At 34.3% G+C, this 24,115-nt stretch overlaps 6 protein-coding genes and 1 pseudogene across 6 annotated transcripts; 4 read left to right on the forward strand and 3 right to left on the reverse strand.

Moving 5' to 3' along the window:
* Positions 1–70: 70 nt before the first annotated feature.
* LOC123216879 (F-box protein At3g07870-like) lies at positions 71–2,538 on the reverse strand. Its single transcript, XM_044637516.1, is given in 3 exon segments — positions 71–206; positions 991–1,130; positions 1,133–2,538. Coding segments are annotated over 2 exon segments (1,260 nt in total). The 5' UTR covers positions 2,289–2,538; the 3' UTR covers positions 71–206; positions 991–1,026.
* A 5,744-nt stretch (positions 2,539–8,282) lies between these two features.
* LOC123217342 lies at positions 8,283–9,147 on the forward strand. Its single transcript, XM_044638324.1, has one exon. It carries the CDS (start codon positions 8,504–8,506, stop codon positions 8,834–8,836), a length of 333 nt encoding a protein of 110 aa, XP_044494259.1. The 5' UTR covers positions 8,283–8,503; the 3' UTR covers positions 8,837–9,147.
* A 3,138-nt stretch (positions 9,148–12,285) lies between these two features.
* On the forward strand, positions 12,286–15,708 carry LOC123215995 (putative MO25-like protein At5g47540). The gene is made up of 11 exons (XM_044636332.1): positions 12,286–12,631; positions 13,162–13,323; positions 13,452–13,570; positions 13,663–13,737; positions 14,300–14,390; positions 14,580–14,639; positions 14,757–14,825; positions 14,901–14,999; positions 15,108–15,152; positions 15,235–15,337; positions 15,410–15,708. Exons 1-11 carry the CDS (start codon positions 12,509–12,511, stop codon positions 15,505–15,507), a joined length of 1,044 nt encoding a protein of 347 aa, XP_044492267.1. The 5' UTR covers positions 12,286–12,508; the 3' UTR covers positions 15,508–15,708.
* A 636-nt stretch (positions 15,709–16,344) lies between these two features.
* Positions 16,345–17,817, reverse strand: LOC123217703 (annotated as a pseudogene).
* Positions 17,818–18,842: 1,025 nt separating this feature from the next.
* On the forward strand, positions 18,843–19,708 carry LOC123215885 (cytochrome b561 and DOMON domain-containing protein At5g47530-like). The gene has a single exon (XM_044636162.1). The coding sequence runs from the start codon at positions 19,024–19,026 to the stop codon at positions 19,582–19,584; it is 561 nt and encodes a 186-aa protein (XP_044492097.1). The 5' UTR covers positions 18,843–19,023; the 3' UTR covers positions 19,585–19,708.
* Positions 19,709–19,864: 156 nt separating this feature from the next.
* On the reverse strand, positions 19,865–22,067 carry LOC123215886. Its single transcript, XM_044636163.1, has 3 exons — positions 21,683–22,067; positions 20,745–20,801; positions 19,865–19,988 (listed from the first exon to the last, which is right to left on the reverse strand). The coding sequence occupies exons 1-3, from the start codon at positions 21,938–21,940 to the stop codon at positions 19,968–19,970; spliced, it is 336 nt and encodes a 111-aa protein (XP_044492098.1). The 5' UTR covers positions 21,941–22,067; the 3' UTR covers positions 19,865–19,967.
* Positions 22,068–22,566: 499 nt separating this feature from the next.
* LOC123215884 (cytochrome b561 and DOMON domain-containing protein At2g04850) lies at positions 22,567–24,040 on the forward strand. Its single transcript, XM_044636161.1, has one exon. It carries the CDS (start codon positions 22,683–22,685, stop codon positions 23,880–23,882), a length of 1,200 nt encoding a protein of 399 aa, XP_044492096.1. The 5' UTR covers positions 22,567–22,682; the 3' UTR covers positions 23,883–24,040.
* Positions 24,041–24,115: the final 75 nt, after the last annotated feature.

Genomic DNA, 24,115 nt, shown 5'->3' on the forward strand with positions numbered 1-24,115 from the left:
GCTCGAGGCATGGAGTCTTTTTTGGTGGCTGCCTTTAAGAAAAAAGTTCAACGTTTGTTTGGTGGAAAGCATGATTGAAGGGCTCCTTTAGGACTTGTAACAAAAAATATAAATTTCTTGCAAGTGCTGGCGGCCACTTTGCACTCGCAGAGTTAAAGGCATTCAGAACCATATTGGAGGATAATGTTAGGTGCCTCTTGTGTGAACTGTAAAGGAGAAGAAAGTAAACATGTTTGGAGTTAGAAAAAAATTTCAACCGTCCAAAATTGTTTGATTTAAAGATCTAAATCTGATGGCAAAATGCGGTGCATTGATCCTAGCATAGAAGTAATAGTCTATAAAAAGCTGAAAACGTGGAAAAATAATAAGTTGGTGAGTCCGTTGAAACTATCACAGGCATTAATGTAAAGCAAAAAGTCTTCGGAAACTGACATTGATTAAAAATTTTGTCGACTGGTTAGTGAAGCTTGAACTAGCCCAGATTTCGTCTGTGAAAGAACAGGGGTAATTGAAACTCTATGATGGGATTTTACTTCTATTCTTACTTTCAAAAGAGAAGCCTGTAAAGTTTTCCAGAAGCCAGAATAATCAAGTTTAGAATTTGAAGATCTGATCCAGATTCATTTCAGTTGCCCAAAAAGAAAAAAAAATGAGCTTATTCTAAGGCCTAATGAAGAGTCTTTGAAGATGATACTTTAACTTTTCAGATGCCTTTTTGTTCAAATTATTGGTATCAAATTATTACAATTAAGAGAACGGTTACGCTCTATTGATTTGTTTATGATTATTCCTCTACCGGGAGAACAAGTTTGCATAGAAATTTTCAGAAAAAATGAGACATAATCATAATCTGAACATTAATTTATGAACATTAACCATTTGTATATCATTCAGAACTGACAATGAAGATTTAAAGCAAATCACAAATTGTTATAAGACAATACAACAAACAGAAAAATAGAATTTTGTTTCAGTAAGGTATGAACTCACTGGAAAAGAAGTACCAGAACTTCAACTTTCTGCAGCTTAAATATCAAGAGGAGTATCAATCCAATTGAAGCTTCCTTGATGTACAATGGTTTGAAACCAGCTTGGTAGATTCTGAAACATGAGATCCTTAAATATTCCCCCTTTGGATCATAAGATACCAAAACTCTGTTCTTATACTCCAACAAGATCTGCCCATTGTCTAAAACACACAGAACTCTAACAACTCTTCCGTTGGATGAATTCTTCCAAATCTTGAAAGGTCTATCAGGGTTTTTTTTGAGCCCCTTTGGGATATAAGCTCCAATATTAAACTCCTTAATCCAGGACTCATTGTTATTATAATCTTTCATAACCCAGATCTCCAATTTCCCATAATTTCCATAAACTGCTGCAGAAAGACACCCTTTAAGAACAGCCAGGTGATAGTTACACCTATTGAGACCACCACAATCAGGCTTGGGAACCTCCCGGAATTGCTCATCAGCCAAGTCAAATGAGACTATCCGACGAGCTGGGCTATATCTCCGAGGCCTAGTTACCCAATGAAGTCTCCCGTTCACCAAAGCCTCCGACGGCCGCCTCAAAAACTGATATAATGACTTTCCAAGGCTTCTCCAGGCAGGGCTGCCTAGAGTATAAACTTGAACATCTGATCTTCGATAAATTGTTCTCCGGGCTCGTTGATGGTAGTTGCTACTATTACTACAGTTGTTTCTTCTATAATAAACTATTCTAATCACCTTGTATTGTTTACTAATCGGATGGAATCCAAATCCAAACACAACTTCTTGATCAGGGTATTGCAGAGATTTAGGCAATTCAATATAATCCCGGGTGAAAGGATTGTATATATAGATTGAATCATTGTATAATGAATCAGACAAGGCAAGCAAGCCATTACATGAACCAACTACATCAAACTCAGGCATCTTGGCTTGGAAAGGCATGTGAAATTTTCTTACCTTGTCTTTTTCATCGTCTTTGTGAGCAGAAAAATCTATGAAGTAAAGATCGTTCCTGATGGGAAAATCACAGTGAAGGATGAGACATGGGTTGTTGTTTGCTTGAGGTTTGGTTGAAAGATGAAGATTTGCAATTAGAGGATCTTGAACCAACGCACGCCAACCTTTGCAGACGAACTTGAATTGAACTAAAGATGTTATTGGTAGCCTGGAAAGTATATCAAGAACAACATCACGAGGCAGAACTTCCATCCCAGTTGTTGTCTGTGAAAAATCATCTTCAACCTTTCTTCTTCTCTTGTTACAAAAAATTTTCTCATGATAATCCAACTCCATGGTTAAAGCTGATGAGGTGATGAATAACCAAAGAGATGGTATAAAAATCAAAGGATTAGTGGTAAGTTTGGAGAAGAAAGATTAAAGGGTTAAAGATAAACACTACATGGTAGACCTTGATAAGATCAAATTAAATAAACAAACCCAACAAAAAAAAGAAAAGAAAAAGAGAGACGAAAAACACAAGAAAATGGTGTTGTATGGAATCCACCATTGAATAATTCTCTATAAGAAAGATGTTTAATTTCTCTTTACTTTCTCTGATTTTAACTGAGAAAAGAAATTGATGGACCCAACAATCTCAACCGTTGAAAATGAGAGTGCATAAAACGCAAAAATTTTTATGAATCCAATTCCATGGCCATGGATAGGTGGCCCTACGTACTGATAATGACCCTGACTGAAGAAAATAGTTTTTAAAAACAAGAAAAAAGACAAAATAATATAAATAAATAAATTTCTTAAGATGCTCTCTTTGTATGATAGCAGTACATTGTTCAACCCTCGCTAATAATCATGGTGTTGAAAGTTTCTGTAATAGGGCCCAATGTGCATTAAAGAAAAGTCTAAAGATACAAAAGAAAAGTCTTTGCATACGATACATACAAAGATAAAAGAGAGACGAAACAGGTGCAAAATAACAGGGCCACTTTGGACAGGTTCTAGCAACCAGCCAGGAGCCAGCATAGAGAAAACCCCGAAAGTTCCTGTCCTGATGGTTTTCTTTTCTGCATTCATCGCCATCTAAAAGGCCTTCTGCAAGTAGGCCAATATATATTTATTATCTTTATATCTTTATTAATTTAATTTAGTTAACAGGTACATTTTAAAGTTTTTTATTTCCAGGAGGCCAAAGGACCATTTCCCACTCAAAGCATATTGTTATTTTAAATTTCTTTTTTTTAATTTTAAAAATTTTATTTATCTATCAGTGAATAATTAAACTTAATTGAATTTTAACTCCTTAAAATTTTATTTTTTTTTCTTTTTCAAACCTTAAAAAGTAATTGTTCCCCCCCCCCCCCCCTCCCCCCATTCCAAATTTTAAAAAATAATATCCTCCAGGGTTTAGTTTACAATTTCTAGTGCCAAATCTGACACGATTATCATAATGAAGCTTCTCCAATACATCACCATGCTCTAACGATCTCTTTTCCCTCCTTTAAAATGTCGATCAATGTGAATCTGACCTAAAAAGATGAAAGCGATGACGAGAAGCTTCAGAGATGTCTTGGAAAACGAAGAGTTTTGTTTTCTCGACAAAGCTCTTCGTCTTTCCGATGAAGCTCTTCATCTCTCGTTGTCTTCGAAGCTTCATTGGATGTTAATTGGGCGTCCAACTAAATGGAGAGAGACCGTCGGAAAGAGATGAAACTTCGGGAGGGAAAGACCACCGATAATGACGTCAGAGATGACACTGGAAATCTAAAAACTAAACCCTAGAAGAGAACTGTCATTTTTTAAAACTTAGATTAGAGAAAAACTTATAGTTTTTAAAATTTAAGAAAGGAAAAATTTAGATAAAATAATGATTTTATCTATAAAATTATTAACTTTAATTAATCATGAATAAATGTTTGAGATTTTTTAAGTTAGAAGAAGAAAAATTAGAAAAAACAATATACTTTTAGGGGAATAAATCCTTCGGCCTTTCCAGGAAGGAAAAATCCTGGAAGTTTACTTCATGTCTTGTCACTTCCCACCAAGCCTGGCATTAAAAATCAGAAATTATGTTTCCGACAATGTATTGGACTGGTTTATTACATATTTGGCCGTCAGGCTTTCTAGTAGTCCATCTTAGTCCGGCAATGATGCCATACCCGTAGAATGTCACCTTAAATAGAAGATAAAAGAGTTAATTGGGTGGGTAAGTGAAAATACTTTACATGAAAAATAAAATGTTATATTCTATAACAAAGTAAAATCCTAAATTATTTAATATATTAATTATGGGTTTATTCACTGTCAATCAAAATTTATTTGTCTAACAAAATTGAATAAGGTTCTTCCGTCATTAAAAAAAATTATATTTTCCCATAAAAATTTTAGTTTAAAAGCGCTTTTTTACCTTAAAGTGATATAAGTAACATTTTCTCTATAGTTTTGAAAATTAGAAAAAAAAATAAAAAAATTATACAAAATAATTTTTTAATCTTTCATTTAATAAAATTCAGTAGTAAAAATAAATAACTGATAAAAATCCGACACTTTAAAATATAAAGGATGAAAATTTATTAATTCAACAAACCATGGGTGGGAAATAGCTGGTTGACCAAATATAAATAAGCGGCAAGTGGTTCGTTGCATAACATATAGATGGGGTTTGGTTAAAAGGGTTAAAAAATTATTTTTATAATTTATTTTTTATTATTTATATTATTTTATTTGGTTTATAAGTAATAAAATTTTGATAATTTTTTATTATCAATAGTAATATGAAAAATAATATAAAAGGGTATATCTACAACAAAATAAAATTTTAAATTATTCAATGTATTAATTGTGAGTCTACTCACTATAAATTAAGATAAAATTAGTGTGGGAAAGAAAAATAGAAACTATGAAGTTAAATTTCAGATAAATTGACAATAAATTCCATCAAAATTTACATTATATCACATTTTTTGATATACAATTTAGATATATAGATGATGTATCACCATATAATTAAATATTTTAAATAAAAAATAAAATAACATTTTATCATATGATCACATATCGTTTATGTATCCGAATTACTTATTACAATTTATGATTGCATGCAAAATAATAAGACAATCTTAATGAAAAATTTAAAGGGTTTTGGTATAAGTCTCAGAGATGAAATGAAGAGGTCAAGTTACTTGAACCAACTCTTGAGATATCATTAACGGAAGAGTTGAAGGGTTTGAATCCATGCCTCCTTATGTTTGGCTTTGGTATTTAGATGAAATTATTAACATAAAATAGGATAATCTCATCTCTCATTTTCTGGATAATTGATGAAAAACACCATGAAAATAACAATTCAATGAATAGGGAGAAAACCCATTTCCATTTTAATGAAAAAGAAGAATATGCCGCATTATTTTTTCATTTTACACATCAAATGTGGGTATCAATCCTATTCGATGCCACCCACATAACTAGTGTGACACTCCTGGAAAATCTAGATCCTTAAATGTGATAAAGCTGTGTGTATATATTCTACGGTATATACTTGTGAGCGAGACGCAACAAGATGTTGCTTCTGAATCTCATACCCACATGATGAATCCCTCAAGCATAGAAGGCCATCAGATGAGCCTACCATGTCGAACTTGGGCATCAAAGGAACACAAAATTTCTTCAATAGCGTGTCACTTTCATTCCGAGCAGAGAAATCTACTGATATAGTTCTAAATCATAAATGTTTAATCATGCTGGCATGAGAGAGGGAAGAAAAGAAGACAAATATCAAGGAGGCAAGGAAAGAAGACAAATATCACGGAGGCAAGAAAAGAAGTGATAAAGCGAGATTTCTGTAGCCCTTGAGTAAGGCCAGGTGGTTGAATATGGATAGCGATATGAGCATCACCGTTAGATGGGAGAATAAAAGGAACGAAGGAGAATTTTGATTTGACTTTTGTTGCGGGGAGTACTGCCAAGAGTAAAACCTAGAGCCATCATACTGGTTAATGAAACCTAAGAATACAAATTCCAATCAAATTCTCCTATTATTTTTTAAATTTGTTTCCTAGCTAATGGGACAGTTCATGGCAGGTGTAAAATTGTTTTGGCCAAAAGAATTAGAAGGCATGATGAAGTTGGTCCAATGCAAACAGGCATGAAAAATTGGGCTCTAAAGAGATGGACTCGACCCAATCTCTTAATGGGTAATGCCAAGTCATAAAGAAACTCCACCAAACCCAATTTTAGAAATAACCCCAACTCCAGTTCATAAAGAAACTCCACCAAACCCAATGCAACAAACATCTCCAACCCAAACTCACCAAAACAACCAAGTCAAATGATTTCCCCAAAATTTCCCAGCTTTAACCCAACCCGATTCACACCAACGCAGAGCAGTCCTGATGCCAACCTTCCACCCCAGATTCTACTCAGAGTCAGTTAATAACTGAATTCGACTTTTTTGGTTTCTATGCACTGAGGAGAGTACGATTACCCTCATGAACAAAAGCCTGAACCTGTGACGTTGGAGGGAAAATTCCACCAACATTTCTAATTCTTAGAGATCAAGTCTTATGGTAGACAATCTTATCACCTTGAACTCTTTCGTTATCGCATGAAAAGAAAATCCAAATACCACCTTATAAGTCTGATAATCCATAGAAATCTGCAACTTTATGGATTTCGACAACTCTTTGTAATCCCTAGTGGAAGGATTATATTTATAGAGTTGATCTTTTGTTAAGGAATCACTTAAACATCACAAACTTTTTACATGATCCTACCACAACAAACTCAAGCAACACGTTTAATTTTGGTTTGATTTTAAAATATCGTCAAATAATTTAAATCCTTATTTTCATAATCCAAATATTTTATTGAATCACTCTAACTATGACTTGCTAATACAGGCTAATGAATTGTTGAATCTTACCATAACAACCGGTTATATTATATACATACTAAGATGATGAAATTCGGAAATACCCATCTTGTCATATAGATATATGTTTTTCGATTGTATGACTTGAGGTTTTATTTATTTATTTTTCATTTCTCTGTTCTTGCTTGTGAGTATTTTTTCCTGGGTTTTTTCATTCTGTTAAACCATGGCAAAGGAAACAACCGGCTCAGATTTGAGAAAGGCAAAACAATTTAAGCGTATCTTGTCCTACTATCTTACAACTGCAAGGCAAGAGACAAGACAGCACAACTGCAATCTGAACAACAATAGATAATTTATCGTTTAGAATAAGTTCCTACCAATTAAGTATATTATATGAGATTTAATTGGTCCCACTAAATTGTTGAAAGACCCAGAGATGCTTGACCTGATTTTAATGCAATGCAGGAAGGTATATCTTCTTGGTACAATCAAATCCAACTTAAAAATTTATTAAAGGGATAGTCTGAGATAATTTTATAAAATTTTCTACTCAAGTTAAATTTGACCATTGACCGACCTTACAAAACCTAACCTAGCATACCAATACGACAAAGTAATTAATTTACTATTAAATTAAAATCAATTATTATTTTATTTCATTTCATGATATGCATAAATAAGAATATCATACTTATAAAAAATAAATAAATACATAAATAATAATATCATTGACTTTGAATTGAGGTCGTTGACTAACCTTGTGTGTTCATTTTTAATCATGAGGCCGATCCTTCCTCTTTCTTCTGCTGCACTAACACTAATGTTCCTATAATTCATATAAATTTATATATAAAACTATGTGTTTAAAAGTAAAAACCAGATGGGTGGCAAATGACAATGACAACAACAAAGCTAATCAAGAGAATTGATGATAGAGATGATGATGATGATGTATATATTTATTTATTTATAGATGTAAATCGCAAGTTGCTTAGTTGACAACAACTTGGACACAGTATAAGTGGAGCTGGAGTAGAAATGATACCATGGGGGCCTCAACATCTTCATCATCTATCACAATTAATTACGGTAAACAAAACAGGTACAAGATTCTTTTGTTTTTCATCGAGTCTAAATTCAAAATGCATGCATGCAGCTGCATCCATCATTGATCAATTAATGAACGGTCATGATAAATTTTTTGTCTTTAACTGAAAATTAAGTCTTTTCGTTGTGTATGCTGTATATGTAAATAGAAAGATGAAAGAGAAAGAGAGAATGATATTTTGAGAATAGTGATATGAAAATGAGAATGAAAAGCTGGCAAAGTTTGTAAATAATTAGGCAACTTTGTCGGCATATTGGCGGAGATAGACCCCACAATTTATAGAAAAAACGTTAGTGAAGGGGTCCTAAAAAGTCAGTCCACCCATAACCTTTGTGATAAACGAAAGCACTAGCAACAGCACCTCCAAGTTGCCATTATCAAAAACCCATCTCACTAGAATTAAATAAATTAAGGTGGTCCTTAGCCACCATTATTAATTTCTTTCTCTCTTCCATCTTCCATCTTCCATCTTTCGTTTACAACTTTCACAAGAATCACAATACACCGAGAGGCTGAACTGCGGGCAGATAGATCATCTTTTTTCTTAAGGGTTCCATCCTTAAAGAAAATTTAATGTGGCGGATGTTGGTTGTAATGAAGAGAAACCTTCAAAACATTAGGAAGAGTCCAAGAGTAGCTGACGAAAACATGTTTAATATTAATGGAGCTGAGCTACCAATCTTGGTGCATGATATGAACATAAGAAGAAGATCCTCACATCGTGGATGGAATGCTTTCTCGCTTATTTATGCTCTTGTACGTGCTCCACTTTCTATTGTTTCTTGTTTCTCTCAACCTCATGTTAATGGTGCTGATGGCGTCTGGGTTTCTGGTGAATTTGCTCAGATTTCTGAAATGAATCACCTTATGGTAAGTGACAGCATGCGCTATGCAATCTTGATGTAAATTCACATCACCACGTATGGATCCTAGCTATAGTTATATACATGTTTTAGGCAATTAATTAGAACACTATTTCTATTACTATTGGCAAGCAAATCGATGTATACATCCATCAATTGTCAGCAGCTTTACTTGCATGGAGCTATCAGCTATGGCTTAGGCTGGTTTTATTTTTTCTCCTTTTTAGATTGTCAACCATGTAAATCTCTTTTTCTTTTTTTCACTCTCTTTTGGTGGAGATAAACAGGTATCCATATATCAATGGAGTTTTGCGAGCTGTGAATCAATAAAGTCTCTTTTTTTTCTGGGTTTAATTACTTGGTTTCTTTCTTCATTTCTGCAGTTACAGTTGAGTATCCCATGTTGATTACAAGATAAATTCCAATTCCAGGAAGTAAATTAATATATAAATATATATAATCAATGGAGTTTTTAATGATTTTCAGAAATATAAATGTACATACTACAGGAAGGGCATTATAAAATGTACTTGATAAGAATAAAGTGGGTGGTGTTGTCTTGAAAGAAAACAAAATTAAACCAGTGTTGAATTGTGGTTTGTTCCTTTTAGTTTAATAAAGCTTACCAGAGCTGTTAAAGTAGTCTCCCATTATTGATAGTGCTCATGTGTTTCATTTATACAGTGAAATAAATATGCCATAAATTTCAACTAATTTATTAAAATTCTGGGGATTTGAAGAAATGTAATATGCAGGGGGAATAATGTGTATCCAATACCAATCGGGCAAATCTTAAAGAGCAAGTTAAAATTACTTTTAAGTGTCCTTAGGTCCTGTCATTAAAGCAGGATACTCCCATCAAGCCTAGCCTTGATTAAATGTATTTTTTCCAAGTTATGGAATAAATTCCATATGAAGCCCTTACTTTATCAGACACTAGCATAGTCTATCCCATCATGGATTCCAATTAATCACACCCACCATATAAATTTATAAAAATAGAGGGTAATTAAGAGAAGAAATTCTGCAGAAATGTCATATCAAATTTGAACCTTATAAAGTAGTTCATATCTACATAGATCAAAGTTTATTCATTTATACTAATTAATAAGAGGATGTAATTGAATGCTGAAATGAGAAATTTGCAATGATGTGGGTCTGTTAATGTCCATATTTAGTGGAACCCCATAATTATTGTCAACCATGCAATACCATTTTGCTCTACTGTTTGGTAAAAGCCAGAAGTAGTACATGTAATCTCAATTATTTAATGCTAATTATCATCATAATCTCTTTGTTTAGAAAAAAAAGAAAAAATTACATGTTCAATTTGTACTTAGCTCTTCTTGCTTTTTATGAGTAATGTTATGCGCATAATTTCATGCACAAACAACACTATATGATCAGACAATTGAAAATTAAAAATAAAACAATACTTAATCATATGATGATACATTCTTATTTATGTATATAGTTTTAATAGCTTTTCGTATATTCAGAAAATGGGATATGTGATTATGTACTTTAAACAAGAAGTTGTTGTATAATCTTTGGGTTGATGGATTGATAGATAGATTGTGGCAAGTATTAGAAAAAGCAAATCATATTGATGATTTATGCTCAAAATTATGTTTGAAAGCAAACTCTACCCATCAATAGCATGCAAGGTGCTACTGGTAGTAATCTTATCTTTTACTTGATCAACGCCATTAATCACCATTTTCTCTAACCTTTATTTCCCACTTTCAATTACACCCTGAATAAGACAACCACTAAACATTAATTATATTATAAACTAATCCGCCTTTAATTTGTATAATAATTTATTTGAATAAGATTAGATTAAATTTTGTATTACAGGATCAAATTCAGTTTTCTCAATTTCACTGGGTTCTAAGTTCTAACTAAGGAAAATCCCACTCCACTTCAATTTTAAGGAAAATTGAAAGAAATTTTAAAAATTTTCAGTAGTAAATGTCTTATAATTTTTCTAATTTAAAAAATAATTGTGTAAATATAATTAAAAAAAATTAACGATTATGAAAAAACAATTGTATGTGAAAGTTATAAACATGTTTGCTTAATATTGGATCTTAATTTAAGCTTCAGGGCCCAGGTCCAGCATTTAATTAGTGGGTAAATAGTTTTAAATTAAAAATGAATAAAATAAAGGTGAATTATGTGCCGTACGAGGAGCTCAGGAGACTCATCAGTGGGACAGACGATTTTTTTAGACTCATATTGGCTCTGGGTGAGCTCAACGTTGTCGTTTTTAGTGAGCGCGGGAGCGTCCACTGCAGAAGCGGTAGTGGCAGACACCCACCCATGTCTCTGCCCAAGTTTGGTTGGGATGGAAACGAATCGTTTCACAGCAAATGAAGAATGAGTGAGGATGGTAAAGTATGTTTGGAGACGAAAAGATGGAAGAAGCCCGTAGTTTTTTTTTTCTAACGAGGACTTCACTGAATCGGGAAACTTTGGAATTTAATGATTAATTTTATAATTTCGTAAATTAAGAATTAAGTTTACAATATTATTAAAAAAAATTTAAATTTATAATTTTTTATATATAAAACATTTTTATTACTATTCAAACAACTTGTTAGAGGCAAGTTATTGCCATGTTGTAAAGAATGAACATCATGACAAGAAATTGATATCGTTCGAACTCAAAAATGAGTTTGACTAAAGTAAATTTAAGTTTGAGTTCAAATATAAAAATTAAATATTTTTAAACATAAGTTTTCAGGGTGTTCAATTTATCAAACTTGTAAATATAAAAAATTTTATACGAATTGATTAAAATAATATTGTTTTGTCTAATTCGTATTAAAATAGTATCATTTTAATTATTTTTTGTTCAATTATTAAATCAAACTCAAAATTTGACTTCTTTCAAATGAATTCAATTCAAATAATCTTGAGATGAGTTCAATGAACTTGGGTGTAAACTTAACTTAACTTAAATAAATTTGAATTTAAACTTAAACAAATTTAAATTTGATTTAATTTGAATTTATACCCTCCAATCGAATGAATAGGACACTGTCCTGGGTTTGTTTAGTGCGGTTGAGGTTTTGCATTGTGTTATGGGCTCACCCGCACGGCCCAAGCCAATAACTAAGCCTCCTCTCTATTTTCTAATCCCAAATTTAACCTTCCTAAAATCAAGTTTAATTAATTGATTAATTCTCATCACCTTAACTATTATAAAAATAGTCGTCCAACTGTCATCAACAAATCTATTTCAATCTTGCCACGCTCATATTATGGGGTCACGCCCTACATTTCTTGATTAAGTCAGCGTGTTCGAATCAGAACCACAGTGATTTACACGACATATCAAGCGCGATTGGCTCAGTAACTCGGGCTAACATAACTGAATATCGCCCCATCAACCCAACAATGACGGCCCAAAACAGAAAATCTTGCATGAGCGCGTGCTTACTACGCGAAATAAATACGTTGCACGGACCCTGCTTTTTCTTTTTTTGAACGTCGTTTCATGGTTGTGCATGGAACTGTAATTTTTTTCTCATCTTCATCCTCTCTTCTATCTTTTAAAGCTTGAATTAGAAGGGAAAAAAGAAAGAAAGAAAGAAGAGATGAGATGAGATCAGATGAAGAGCAGAAAATAAAAACAATATATAGGTTTATAGATATAGAATTTTATATATGTTTATATAGATAAAAGTTTAGATTCTTAAAGAAGAAGATGAAATTAGGGCTATTCAAGTCGAAGCCAAAGACACCGGAAGAGCTGGTGAAACAGACTCGCGAGCTTCTCAATTATGCTCTCAAAAATTCGGAAACGAGTGAGCGTAAGCGCCAAGAAAAGGTTAATTAATCTCTTTATAATTTTTTTAATTATAATTCTGATCAGATGATGAAAAATTTGCTTGGTTTTCAATATAAATGAAAGCATTTTCACAAAATTAGTTATATTTTCTTAATTCTTATGTAATTTTTTTCCTAATTGTATCGGAATCTAATCTTATGTCTGTATTAATGGTTCCGGATTGCAAACAAAACTCCAAAGGGCTCCGAATCTAATTTTTTTAAGATATTTTTTAAATAAAATTTTCAATAGAAGATAATGAAGATTGTTTTTCCAATTAATGTTGGTGTTTGATGAAAGAATGAATGAGAAACTCATTTTGTTAAATTTTCTCTATAGCATCTTAATTTGTAATCTGAAAGTGTTTATCCCATTGATGACAAAAACAAAGCTCCCTCTTTTCTAAAACACAATGTATAATTGCTTATTTGCAATCACTTGATCTGTATAAATAATCTACATATGTAATTTTATATACGTTCTATAAACAAACTGAATTGAGAATTTACCATCAGTTTCTTTTATTGTAGATGTCTGAGCTTTGTAAATTAATCTTGGAGATTAGGATAGTTCTTTACGGCAATGAGCAATCAGAGCCAAGTACCGATGCTTGTGAACATTTGACCAGAGAATTCTTCGCAGTGGACACATTCCGTCTTCTAATTGTTTGTCTTCCAAAGTTAGGCATGGGGGTAAGAATTAAACCAACTCTAATTATAATCCCCAAATTATGATAATTTTTTTTTGCTATTTCTTTAATGTATAATGCATTTATTTAGTAGTTTGATATGCCAATTTCAGTAAGCAATTTTGTTTGCAGGCTCGAATTGATGCCACTCATGTGGTGGCAAATTTGCAGAGGCAAAAAGTCAATTCAAAGTATATTGCCTGCAATTATTTGGAAAGCAACTTAGATATTATGGATATTTTGATTGTGGGGTAAGCTTCTTCTTTTAAAATGGTGAAAGAATAATGTTATTTTCATGTTGCTCAAAATTTTCATATGGCTGAGGCATAGTTGGCTTTGTCAGTTATGACGACGTTGATGTAGCTCTGACTTATGGTGCAATTGCAAGGGACTGTATTCGTCATCAAAGTGTGGCTAGGTAAGCAAATGGTTGAGAACTGTTAATGAAATTTCTTCCACAAATGAATCTTACACCAATCAAAATTTGGACACAATCCAATATTGGAATTCTAAATTTTACAGGATTGGGGATGCTATTTAAAGGTTTATACAGCAATTATGATTTTAATATCACTAATGCTTCCTTATGTCTACCATTAGCTCAAGGCTAGTGTAACGGAGGGCTTCCTCGCAAGAATCTGTATAATAGGGGTGAAATGGCTTCTTTGGTTTTCTTATTTCGTCCTTGAAAGATCTTGCTCAACCCACATATTTAAAGGATTAATGACAGGGAACTTTTTTCTTTTCTGTTTCCTAAAGCCTCTGTCCTCTTCATTTCAAAAGCTTATTGTTCCAACTCTTTTCATATTCATGTTTATGCTCTGTTGTTGAGCTACCGAAGATGAAATGAAGGCTTGATAGATATTAATTTGTGGAGCTTGGCTCTGCCATCTAACCTGAAAATTTTACTGCAATTCTCTGATCGTCTATAACTTTGAATTGGTGAAATTTGCTATTAATAACTTAGCATGATTTGTCAGGTATGTGCTGGAATCGCATGTGAAGAAGTTCTTCAGTTACCTACAAATTCCAGATTTCAATATAGCTTCAGATGCTCAAGCAACATTCAAAGTTAGTGGGACTGACTGAAATCATTTTGTATATAACATTCTTTCACTAAGTTGATTATTCAGATCATCGCCTTCATTGGTTTTAATCGCTATTGAGAAACTATTAAATTATGCTTAGATTAAGTTTCTATCCTTTCTTTAAGTTGCAAGTATCATAACAAATTCTGATCATTTATAAACATTTACCCAGGAGCTTTTGACGAGGCATAAATCCACTGTAGCTGAGTTTCTTTCTGAGAACTACGATTGGGTAAGTATTGGATTCAACATTTGTATCTATTTGTTTCGGTCATTTACTTACATCGATGGTGGTAACTGAATACGAAGAAAAATGGTTAATGGGAATGTTTCCGAAATGTTGCTCCAGTTTTTTGAAAAATACAATTCACAATTGTTGGAATCTCCTAGTTACATCACCAGACGGCATGCTGTCAAGGTATTGTCGGCTCATGAAGAAATATCTAAATAAGCTCTTTTAGTATCATTTCACTTACAATTTACCAAATGTCAGCTGCTGGGAGACATGTTATTAGATCGCTCAAACGCCGCTGTGATGGTTCGTTATGTTAGCTCATTACAAAACATGAGGATCATTATGAATCTTCTAAGGGTATTCTCTCTCTCTCTCTCTCTTCATCTAACTATCAATTTATCTTTGATGTTAAAGCATATGCTCATCTTCTTAGGATATTCTCTCTCTCTCTCTCTCTTTGTGCAGGATTCAAACAAAAATATACAATTCGAAAGCTTTCATGTGTTCAAGGTAAATGTAAATTGTGAAACAGGGGCTTGGGGTTGTACTTCTTTGTTCAAATTTTAACGTGTCCGTTCTTTTATATTTGCAGTTATTTGTTGCAAATCAAAACAAACCTCAAGAGATCATCAGCATCCTCATCTCAAACAGGAGCAAGTTTCTTCGATTCTTTGAGGACTTCAAGACCGATAAAGGTAAGATTAAATTTGTTTAGTACCTAAAACAGTATCCTTTGAAACTAAAGTAATGTTGTTTTGTGATGACAGAGAATGAAGAATTTGAAGCAGACAAATCTCTAGTTATGAGTGAGATTGCTGGTTTGGAATCAGGTGACCTCCCTTCACACACAGACTCGGATGAATAATAATGAGACTCAAAAACTCCACAATGATTTTGTTTCGTAATTTGTATACAGATACTTGAATCTTTAGCATCACTCAATTTTAGGAAAGCATAAAATTGTGCCTATATCATGTTTATTATTATTATTTTTCATTATCATTGTTATTAATTTTGGATTGACAAGCATAGCCTTTGTTACTTTAATCAATTGCCATTCACTCCATTTTTTTCTTTCATGGCAAGATGGTTTTTATATGAACTCTTTTGTTTCCTCCTTATAATTATTACCCAAGTCATGGCTTCCAATGTGACAGCAACTGCACCCAAAACTATCCCTCTTCCACTTCTTGGCTGGATCCAAGATGACAAGATCCTCAAAGATGTTATAAATGCTCAAAATAATCGCTGTGTACCCAACACGGTGATGGTAGATGTTCCAGTATGGTCTGTATTTGTGATACTAATTAACTTCAGGAATCATTTTACATATATTATTAAAACCTAATTTCATCCATAACATAACTATACTTTAAAAATTCCTCCAACAACCCGCCAGCCGCTCTGTTTCTTTCATTTTTTACCTAATACAATATGAGCTTTATTGGTTTCCTCCATCACAAGCCAAAGCAAGTGTATCTTCTTCGGCTGGGGATGAATTTTTAGGCACTAGATCAACATGTGTTGTGTTGAGTTTCTAACAATTTGTTGCCATGCACATTCAACTTCCCTTACCTTTTACTCGAATAAAAGAAAGATTGAAAAAGAAAAACAGTGTAAATCCATGTATCACAATGGATGATCAATGTATTACAGCACTCTCCTCACAGTGACAAATGTGAAACTCTTAACGTTGCAAAAGAATGGTAAGCTTTTGGTCTATATAAATCTTTTACAACATCCTCAATACTGGTGTAATAAATTTAAAAAAATTAACAATCATAAATCATTCTACTATACATTATAAACTACACTTCCTGCTCAGTCCTCAAACAATAACCATTAGCTCCATTCGCTACCCGTTCATTCTGTTTGTTCTTCTGATTGCTCTTCCTTTTCCTCTGTATCACTATGTACCAAGTTATGGCTTCTAGAAAAGATGCACTGACGCCCAAAATCACAAGAATGACAAAATAGAGGGTCCACCATTCCCTCTCGGGGTCCAGAATGCTTAAGCCACTCAAAACATTATAGATGCTCATACCAATCACGGCACACCTAACGGAATGGTGGTAGACGTTCCAGTAAAATCTGTATTTGTGATCAGGCTTTGGCCTCAAAAGCAATGCAAACATCTGCATATCAAACAACCAACTGGGTATAAGCATAAACATAGCTTTAACCAAATTCAAGGCGTAAATAATCAGATAGAATGATTACCTGAAGTGTTGCAAGGGCAAAAAGGGCTATACCAACATTTCTGTGTATTTGATTGTCATTGATACTATTTTCATTGCCAAGCTTGATACCAGTTGCCCACCCAGCAACACCGATGATATAAGCCGAAACCTGGCAGGCAATATGAAGGTAAAACCATGCTGGATTTGCAGACTTGAACACCTTAAGTTACCTTGCCATCATAGTCCCCCAACTCACAGCATTTAGTACTCCGTGAACCTGAAAAACAAATCAATTGTATCAACCTAATTTGAAATCCAATCAAGTATTGTGTAATTGTTTGAAAAGTCACTCACATTCCTCTTCCTTTGCCTGGCATCGAAATTTACACCGGTAGATACTGTCTGTCCAGTTGTAAAATCAACAGTAGCGGTTGATCTCATGTTATCTCCACTAGTAACATGAGAAACAGGACTATTGCCAGTCATTGGGCCCACTTGCCAAAGTTGATTATTTGATAACAAATCACTAGTAAGTTGCAGTTTGGCAAAAATAATCATCTCGTCTCCCTCAAATGTAGCTGTAAGGTTGGATACTCCAAAGCTCAAACTAGCCTCTTGCAATGACGGCAAGCCTTCGTTGGCACCAATGGGTGCAGTGTAAGCACGAAGGCCAGTGGAAGTTTGCAATGCAACAAGGCATTGTGAGCCGGCCATCTGTGCTCCAGAAGGATTGAGAGCCCAAGCCACCCATTGGGATGAAGTGGTTCCAGTGCGACGGAATGCAAGATCAACAGTGTTAGTTGAAGAATCAAAAGTCCAGTGGAGAAAAGAACTCAACACAGGTAGATCAATGCATGTGGAATAGCGTTGGTTGTTTGTAAAACTATGCGTGTTACAAGTCTGAGCATAGGATGGTGAAACAAAAAGACAAGCTAAAACAAAAGAGAACAAAGCAGAAGCTACAACTTTATCCATTCTTAAATTTGAAGGAGAGAGATCTAGTTTGGGTTGGGGTGTGATTGTGTTGTCTGTATTATTTATTTATGTACGATTTTCATTGTACTTGGACTCTTGGAGAAAGCAAGAAAATCCATATGGGTGTGCTTCCTTGGGTTGAGTCCAAATGTGCAACTCACACGTTTTTACCAAAGTCTACTGCAGTAAAACTTTTCAACAACGGAGAATGTTCCCTGGAAATTCTTCACCAATCACTCTTCTGTCACATCACATGTAAAGATTCAGTTACACCCACCTAATCTTGCATTTTCATTTTCTTCAAAGTGAAAACATTTTTTGACCTGTTCTTTCCATATGGAAGACTATTCGAAACACACAACCCTTGAAAATATGCCATGCCATCTACATGTCTATATTCTCACATTACCAAGACCTTTCACAGGTCTGACGCCTTTAATCCCAAATTTGTTTTGGGTGAGCTAAGACGCGTTAAATCTATTGAACTAGATTTCAACAGAAGAAAAACTACCAGTCTGAGAAGAACAAGGAAATTCTTTGCTAATCTAGAAGATTTCTTTTTCTTCGGTGCTTGGGTTTAACTCTTGTTGTTTCTTGAAAAAGTAATTTCTTCATTTTTAATAGTCTGGAATAGTTGAGCCACAGCCTTCGTATTCTCAAGTATCTATACAATTTCTTCTTCAATGAAGACAAGTAAAATAAAAACTTTCCCTTTATTTTTTTGAAGTAATGTTCAAGTTTTCTTTTCTTTGGGATGCATTAAATTGGTGAGTTTGCTGTACAAAATTAGAAGTGTTCTAGGTTGGAATTGAAACTTCAAATGGTAGGAGAGAAGCTGAAACAAGGAAACCAAAGGAGAAATATTTCATGACTAATGTAGCTTGAATTCTTTAGATAAATACATGATTGCAGAATTCTAAAGAAACAGTCATATTAAGCAGTCAACAACTATTGACTTATTCAAAGTTTGAATCATCACTTGTGTATAAAAAACTATGTACCTCAAAGATATGCGGACACTTTCATACAATCAAACAAAAGCACATTGTTCTGTTTGTGGAACCACAACATCACCAAAAGATTTTGGTTCTCAATATGGAATTCTAAACCTTTCAGCACCCTTTCTCCCCCTAAATATTTCTGCTTTTTTCAAAACCACTCAACTGCCTGTTTACTGAAATTTCTCAAATTACAAGGATAGTAAGCCCTCAAATAGACAGTTTAAAATGGAAATAACCCCTAGCTTCGTCTTCGCAATTTGCATTGTTCAATCTTTATTCATCATTTCTTCAGCTCAAACCTGCAAAAATAATACCTTTCCTAGTAACCAAGTCTTCACCTCTTGCAGTGACCTTCCAGTGCTGCAGGCCTACCTCCACTGGAACTACACTCCATCCATCAAGAGAGCTCATATTGCATACAGAGCCAGCCAATCTCCAACAGGATGGGTTGCATGGGCAATCAACCCAACTGGGTCCGGCATGGTTGGATCACAGGCTATAGTTGCTTTTAGACATTCCAATGGGAGTATGGCTGTGTACCCAACACCAATAAACAGCTACAATCCTTCAATGCAACCTGGAACTCTCAGCTTTCCTGTTTCCAATATTTCTGCAACATATGCTGACAATGAGATCACTATCTTAGCTGTTATAGGCCCATTAGCTAATGGAACCACTTTTAATCATGTATGGCAAGCAGGTCCAGTTTCAAGTGGTAACCCTTCTATGCATTCAACTACAGGTGCAAATGTTCAATCAATGGCGACACTGGATTTTCTGTCATAGAAGCTAAAAATGGAGGGAAGAAATGTTACAGGTTAATCACGTGTGGCTTACTGCTCAAGATATGCATGTCCAAGAAGTCCTTACATTCACGAATAAGTTATTGCTATCTTTATTATTATAATTATATTTTTCATGGTAAAAAGCTTCATATGGTCTTCAGTACACCCAGCAGATTTCAAAGCATCTAGTCATAACTTGTATCACAAAGTATTTCCAGATCCTATAGACATCCATGTCTAAACATCCTCGGCTTATCATCAGAAATGCAGAGCTCTTTGGAGGATATCTGTTTACACCTAAAATAAATCCATTAGGTCCTACAGGGGTCATTTGTTGAATCACGTAACCAATCAATTGCAGAAGCTCCTCCAGCATTGGCTTGGTCACTGGCACTCAAATGTCACCTGTCAGAAATGTTCCTGAGAAGTAATATTAACTAGAAATTTAAATAAATAAGCAACAGAAAGATGAGCTACACAGCACTGAGATAAAGGATTCAATATGAAAATATTTTCCTTTGATAATCAGGAGATATAAGGCACATTATACCGAAAAAATTACCCTAGCAGATCATCCATATCAATGCATATACAAGGTTTTCCTCGAAAGTTAGGATAAATAAAAAATAAAAAAGGTAAAAAAAGAAGTAAAGATCTAGTCATCCAAATTAGAATATCTTATAGCTTTGAGCATTTAACAGGCTTATAGCAATTATTCAATAGTTATCCCAGCCTGTAATGTTTTCATTCTCAGTCTCCCCTTTGCTGGGGCTTGTACAGCGAAATAAAATTGATTGACACTAAATTATTAGATAAAATCATCAGATTAAAGAAATACAATGTACAGTCAGATTTCAGAAGACTTAATGAACATAATCTATAAGAAATCCTATGAAAATCAACTTTTGGTTTACAGAATGTAATTAAGAAGTAACAGAATGTCCATTATTCAAATGTGCTCATAACATCCTTTTACTTTTGATGATGTTAATAATATATTTTAATGGCTAAGCTCAACTCTTTGAAGATTTCACCATAGATGTCTCAAAGCCCTACACCAACCATCAAAAGATTTTAGCCCATCAGAGCTTAATATACAAATAGAAAGAGAAAGCGAGAGAGACAGAGAGACAGAGAGACATGGTTACTAAAATTCTCAACTGCAAAGGCCATCATCATGAAGACAGATTCCTTTGAAAGTCCTTTACCATGGCTAATCTAGCAAGAACAAAATGAAATGAAAAAATATTGAAACAGAATATCAGGGATAGTACATGTGATCTCCATAGCTATTCATTAAAGGAATAGTCACTCAACAAAGGGTCAATCAGAATCACAATATATTCTTTGGAGCTCAATAATGAGTATATTGAATTGCATTGACCATGGATGCATTAGCTCAACGCACTTAAGAAAAACGCCACCATCCATCAACTCATGTAGAATCCGTTATATCTTCCATGTTCACATGGCTTTTCAACCAAAAACAAAAAAAAAAAAAAAGATTTTCAACAGCAATGTTAAACATAAATTTTTTAAATTAACTGTTCACTTTATAAAAGATTCAAAAAGAAAGAAGTAACTTTTCGGTTCAGCTATCATTATCTCCACTTCCACCAACTGAGGATTATCCAATTCATTCATGTAAAATATTCACATCACCAGCCATGGCTAGAGAAGAGCACACAATTACTATCTCAAGCATGGCAAACACAGCATAAAAACATTAATAAAGAAAGTTTAAAGCAGTCCAGTGTTTTCTATGCAAATATAGGCTCTTTCATGATCATAACTTTGAATGAATCAAAACTCAAACAAGCAATTAATTTCTTAAACCTCTAGCGGAAGATATAGCAGGTGCAAATTGTAAATATTGATTTTTTTTTAACTCTTTAATACCCAAAAATAATATTGGAAAATATATACTCATGAATTCGAAAACGATATTGAAAAAAAAATATAAACTCATGAATGCAAGCTAGCGATTTCGAAACACATATAAATTTGAACTCTTTATAGTCTTTCAATCCTTTTCTCACGCCTGAATTTATAAGTTGAACAAACTGAGGGAAATAAATTAAAAATAAGCTTTATCTTACCTTCCCCATAGGGATTTCCATGATCAAGGAAACAAAACTAAAAAACAACAAAGAAAGGTGAAATTGTGTCATTATCAATAATAATAAAAGCAATGTTATCCAGATGTAACTGCGTAGCGAGAGAACTGTGGAGTCTTTGGTCCAGAAGAAGTGCATTTGATACTCTTGGTCAAGGGTGAGAGCCAGCTCGGACGCCGTGGCTTCAAGAAGAGCCGGGTCTTGCATCCCCTGGTGGTACTTTGGTGAGTGTTCTATCATGTAAGGTACAGGTATCTCCTTCCAAACTGACACCCGCTCTGCTTCTGATATTTCGCAATGAACTAGAAGACAAGTACCTGCCAACTGAGCAAATTAGAAAGTTAAACGACACCGTTTGTTTCTAAGGGAACTCATGTTGTAGAGTCAAATATTACTTATTACACTAATAATGTAACCAATAATAGTAGCTTAACAAATTTTGGTAACTTCTAATATATGGATTTCGTAATATGAATAATTGCATTTGAAAGCGTGGAAATGGGCATCATCCATTACTTTGAACCTTCAGAAATAAGTCTAACACACACAATGATCAAGTGATTCACTTTGGCAACTTGGCTTCAAAGCCACGCCCACGCCACCACAATTCTGTTCCTTTTTCTAATACAAACACAAAAACAAAATGATGTGATTAAGAAAAATGTGACTCTCCATCCATACATCAACTATATCATTATGCTCATATATTGGAAATTTGTCTCCCTCATCTAAAATCTAATCTCACACCAAACCAACATACATACATGTCTTACCTTCAAAGCAAAGCACAAACACAAATTTCTCTACAAATGTCCAATAACCATGATGACTCATCATCATCCCCATTTCCCACTAAGAAAAAAATATTATGTTATCAAACACATAAAATGTTAACAAAGCCTTATTCATCCGTCTAGTTCATCCCTTCCTCTCTTCTTCTTCTTCTTCTTCTTCTTCTTCTTCTTCTTCTTCTTCCACCATCATGCTTCTCCTCTTCCTCTTCTTCGTTTTATTCTCCCATCTACACACTGCCTTCTCTGCACACTGCACCACCACCACTGCCACAAAAACCTTTCAAAAATGCATGACACTTCCTACTCAGCAAGCCTCAATAGCCTGGACCTTCCATGCCCATAATGCAACATTAGACCTTTGTTTCTTTGGCACCTTCATTTCACCATCAGGTTGGGTAGGTTGGGGCATAAACCCTACTTCAGCTGAAATGACTGGTACCCGTGCTCTGGTAGCCTTTCCTGACCCTAACTCTGGCCAGTTACTTTTACTTCCCTACATTTTAGACCCTACTGTGAAGCTACAAAAGTCCCCTCTTCTCTCTAGACCTCTGGACATCAACCTTATCTCTTCTTCAGCCACTCTTTATGGTGGAAAAATGGCAACTATTCACAATGGTGCCACAGTTCAAATTTTTGCTACCCTCAAACTTGCACCTAACAAAACCAAAATACACCATGTATGGAACCGTGGCCTCTATGTTCAAGGCTACTCTCCAACTATCCACCCTACAACTTCCAACGATCTTTCATCTATTGCAACCATTGATATAATGTCTGGCTCCACAGCTGTTCAGCACAGCAATGTTAAAACATTAAGAACTGTGCATGGGATCATAAACGCCATTTCATGGGGTGTTTTGCTTCCGATTGGAGCAGTCACAGCAAGGTACTTGCGCCACATACAAGCCTTGGGGCCTTCTTGGTTTTATGCTCATTCAGGGATCCAACTTTGTGCATTTTTTCTAGGGACTGTTGGGTTTGCCATTGGAATTAGGCTAGGAGAATTGTCACCAGGAGTGACGTATGGACTGCATCGCAAACTTGGGTTTACGGCATTTTGTTTGGGCGCTTTACAGACACTTGCACTTCTGTTTAGGCCCAAGACTACACACAAGTTTAGGAAGTATTGGAAATCTTATCACCATTTTGTGGGGTATGCTTGTGTTGTGCTAGGAGTTGTGAATGTTTTCCAGGGATTTGAAGTGATGGGACAAGGCAGGTCTTATTCGAAGTTGGCTTATTGTTTGTGTTTATCTTCATTGATTGGTGTTTGTATAGCTTTGGAGGTGAACTCTTGGGTCATTTTTTGTCGAAAAGCCAAAGAAGACAAGCTAAGAAGAGAAGGATTAATCGGTGGGTCTGATAAAGGGAGTGGAATCCATAGCTGAGTGACGTTGGGCTTTTACAGCCTTAACAATTTTGTGTTCAAACTATGTTCTTTAACATCACAATTCCATGAAAGAAACTTCATTTTCATATGTTATGCCGAAAGCTCCATTTTCCTGATTTCTTAAAAGAAATTTGCATATGTTTGTTTGCTGTTCAAGTGGAATCTTATGTATCATGCTTCAAGTTTTACAAACTCTAGTTGAAACTGGCGCCTATGTATTTGCATAGCTTT

This window comes from Mangifera indica, chromosome 5 (genome assembly GCF_011075055.1).
Source record: "Mangifera indica cultivar Alphonso chromosome 5, CATAS_Mindica_2.1, whole genome shotgun sequence".
Lineage (NCBI taxonomy): Eukaryota > Viridiplantae > Streptophyta > Magnoliopsida > Sapindales > Anacardiaceae > Mangifera > Mangifera indica.

Coding starts and splice junctions, on each gene's coding strand:
- LOC123217342 (XM_044638324.1), top strand. CDS start 8,504: ATGTGGCGGATGTTGGTTGTAATGAAGAGAAACCTTCAAAACATTAGG.
- LOC123215995 (XM_044636332.1), top strand. CDS start 12,509: ATGAAATTAGGGCTATTCAAGTCGAAGCCAAAGACACCGGAAGAGCTG. Junction 13,571..13,662: donor ATGGATATTTTGATTGTGGG/GTAAGCTTCTTC, acceptor TGGCTTTGTCAG/TTATGACGACGTTGATGTAG. Junction 15,153..15,234: donor AAAGCTTTCATGTGTTCAAG/GTAAATGTAAAT, acceptor TTATATTTGCAG/TTATTTGTTGCAAATCAAAA.
- LOC123215885 (XM_044636162.1), top strand. CDS start 19,024: ATGGAAATAACCCCTAGCTTCGTCTTCGCAATTTGCATTGTTCAATCT.
- LOC123215886 (XM_044636163.1), bottom strand. CDS start 21,940: ATGATAGAACACTCACCAAAGTACCACCAGGGGATGCAAGACCCGGCT. Junction 20,802..21,682: donor TGGAAATCCCTATGGGGAAG/GTAAGATAAAGC, acceptor TGTTCTTGCTAG/ATTAGCCATGGTAAAGGACT. Junction 19,989..20,744: donor TCATGATGATGGCCTTTGCA/GTTGAGAATTTT, acceptor CATTTCTGACAG/GTGACATTTGAGTGCCAGTG.
- LOC123215884 (XM_044636161.1), top strand. CDS start 22,683: ATGCTTCTCCTCTTCCTCTTCTTCGTTTTATTCTCCCATCTACACACT.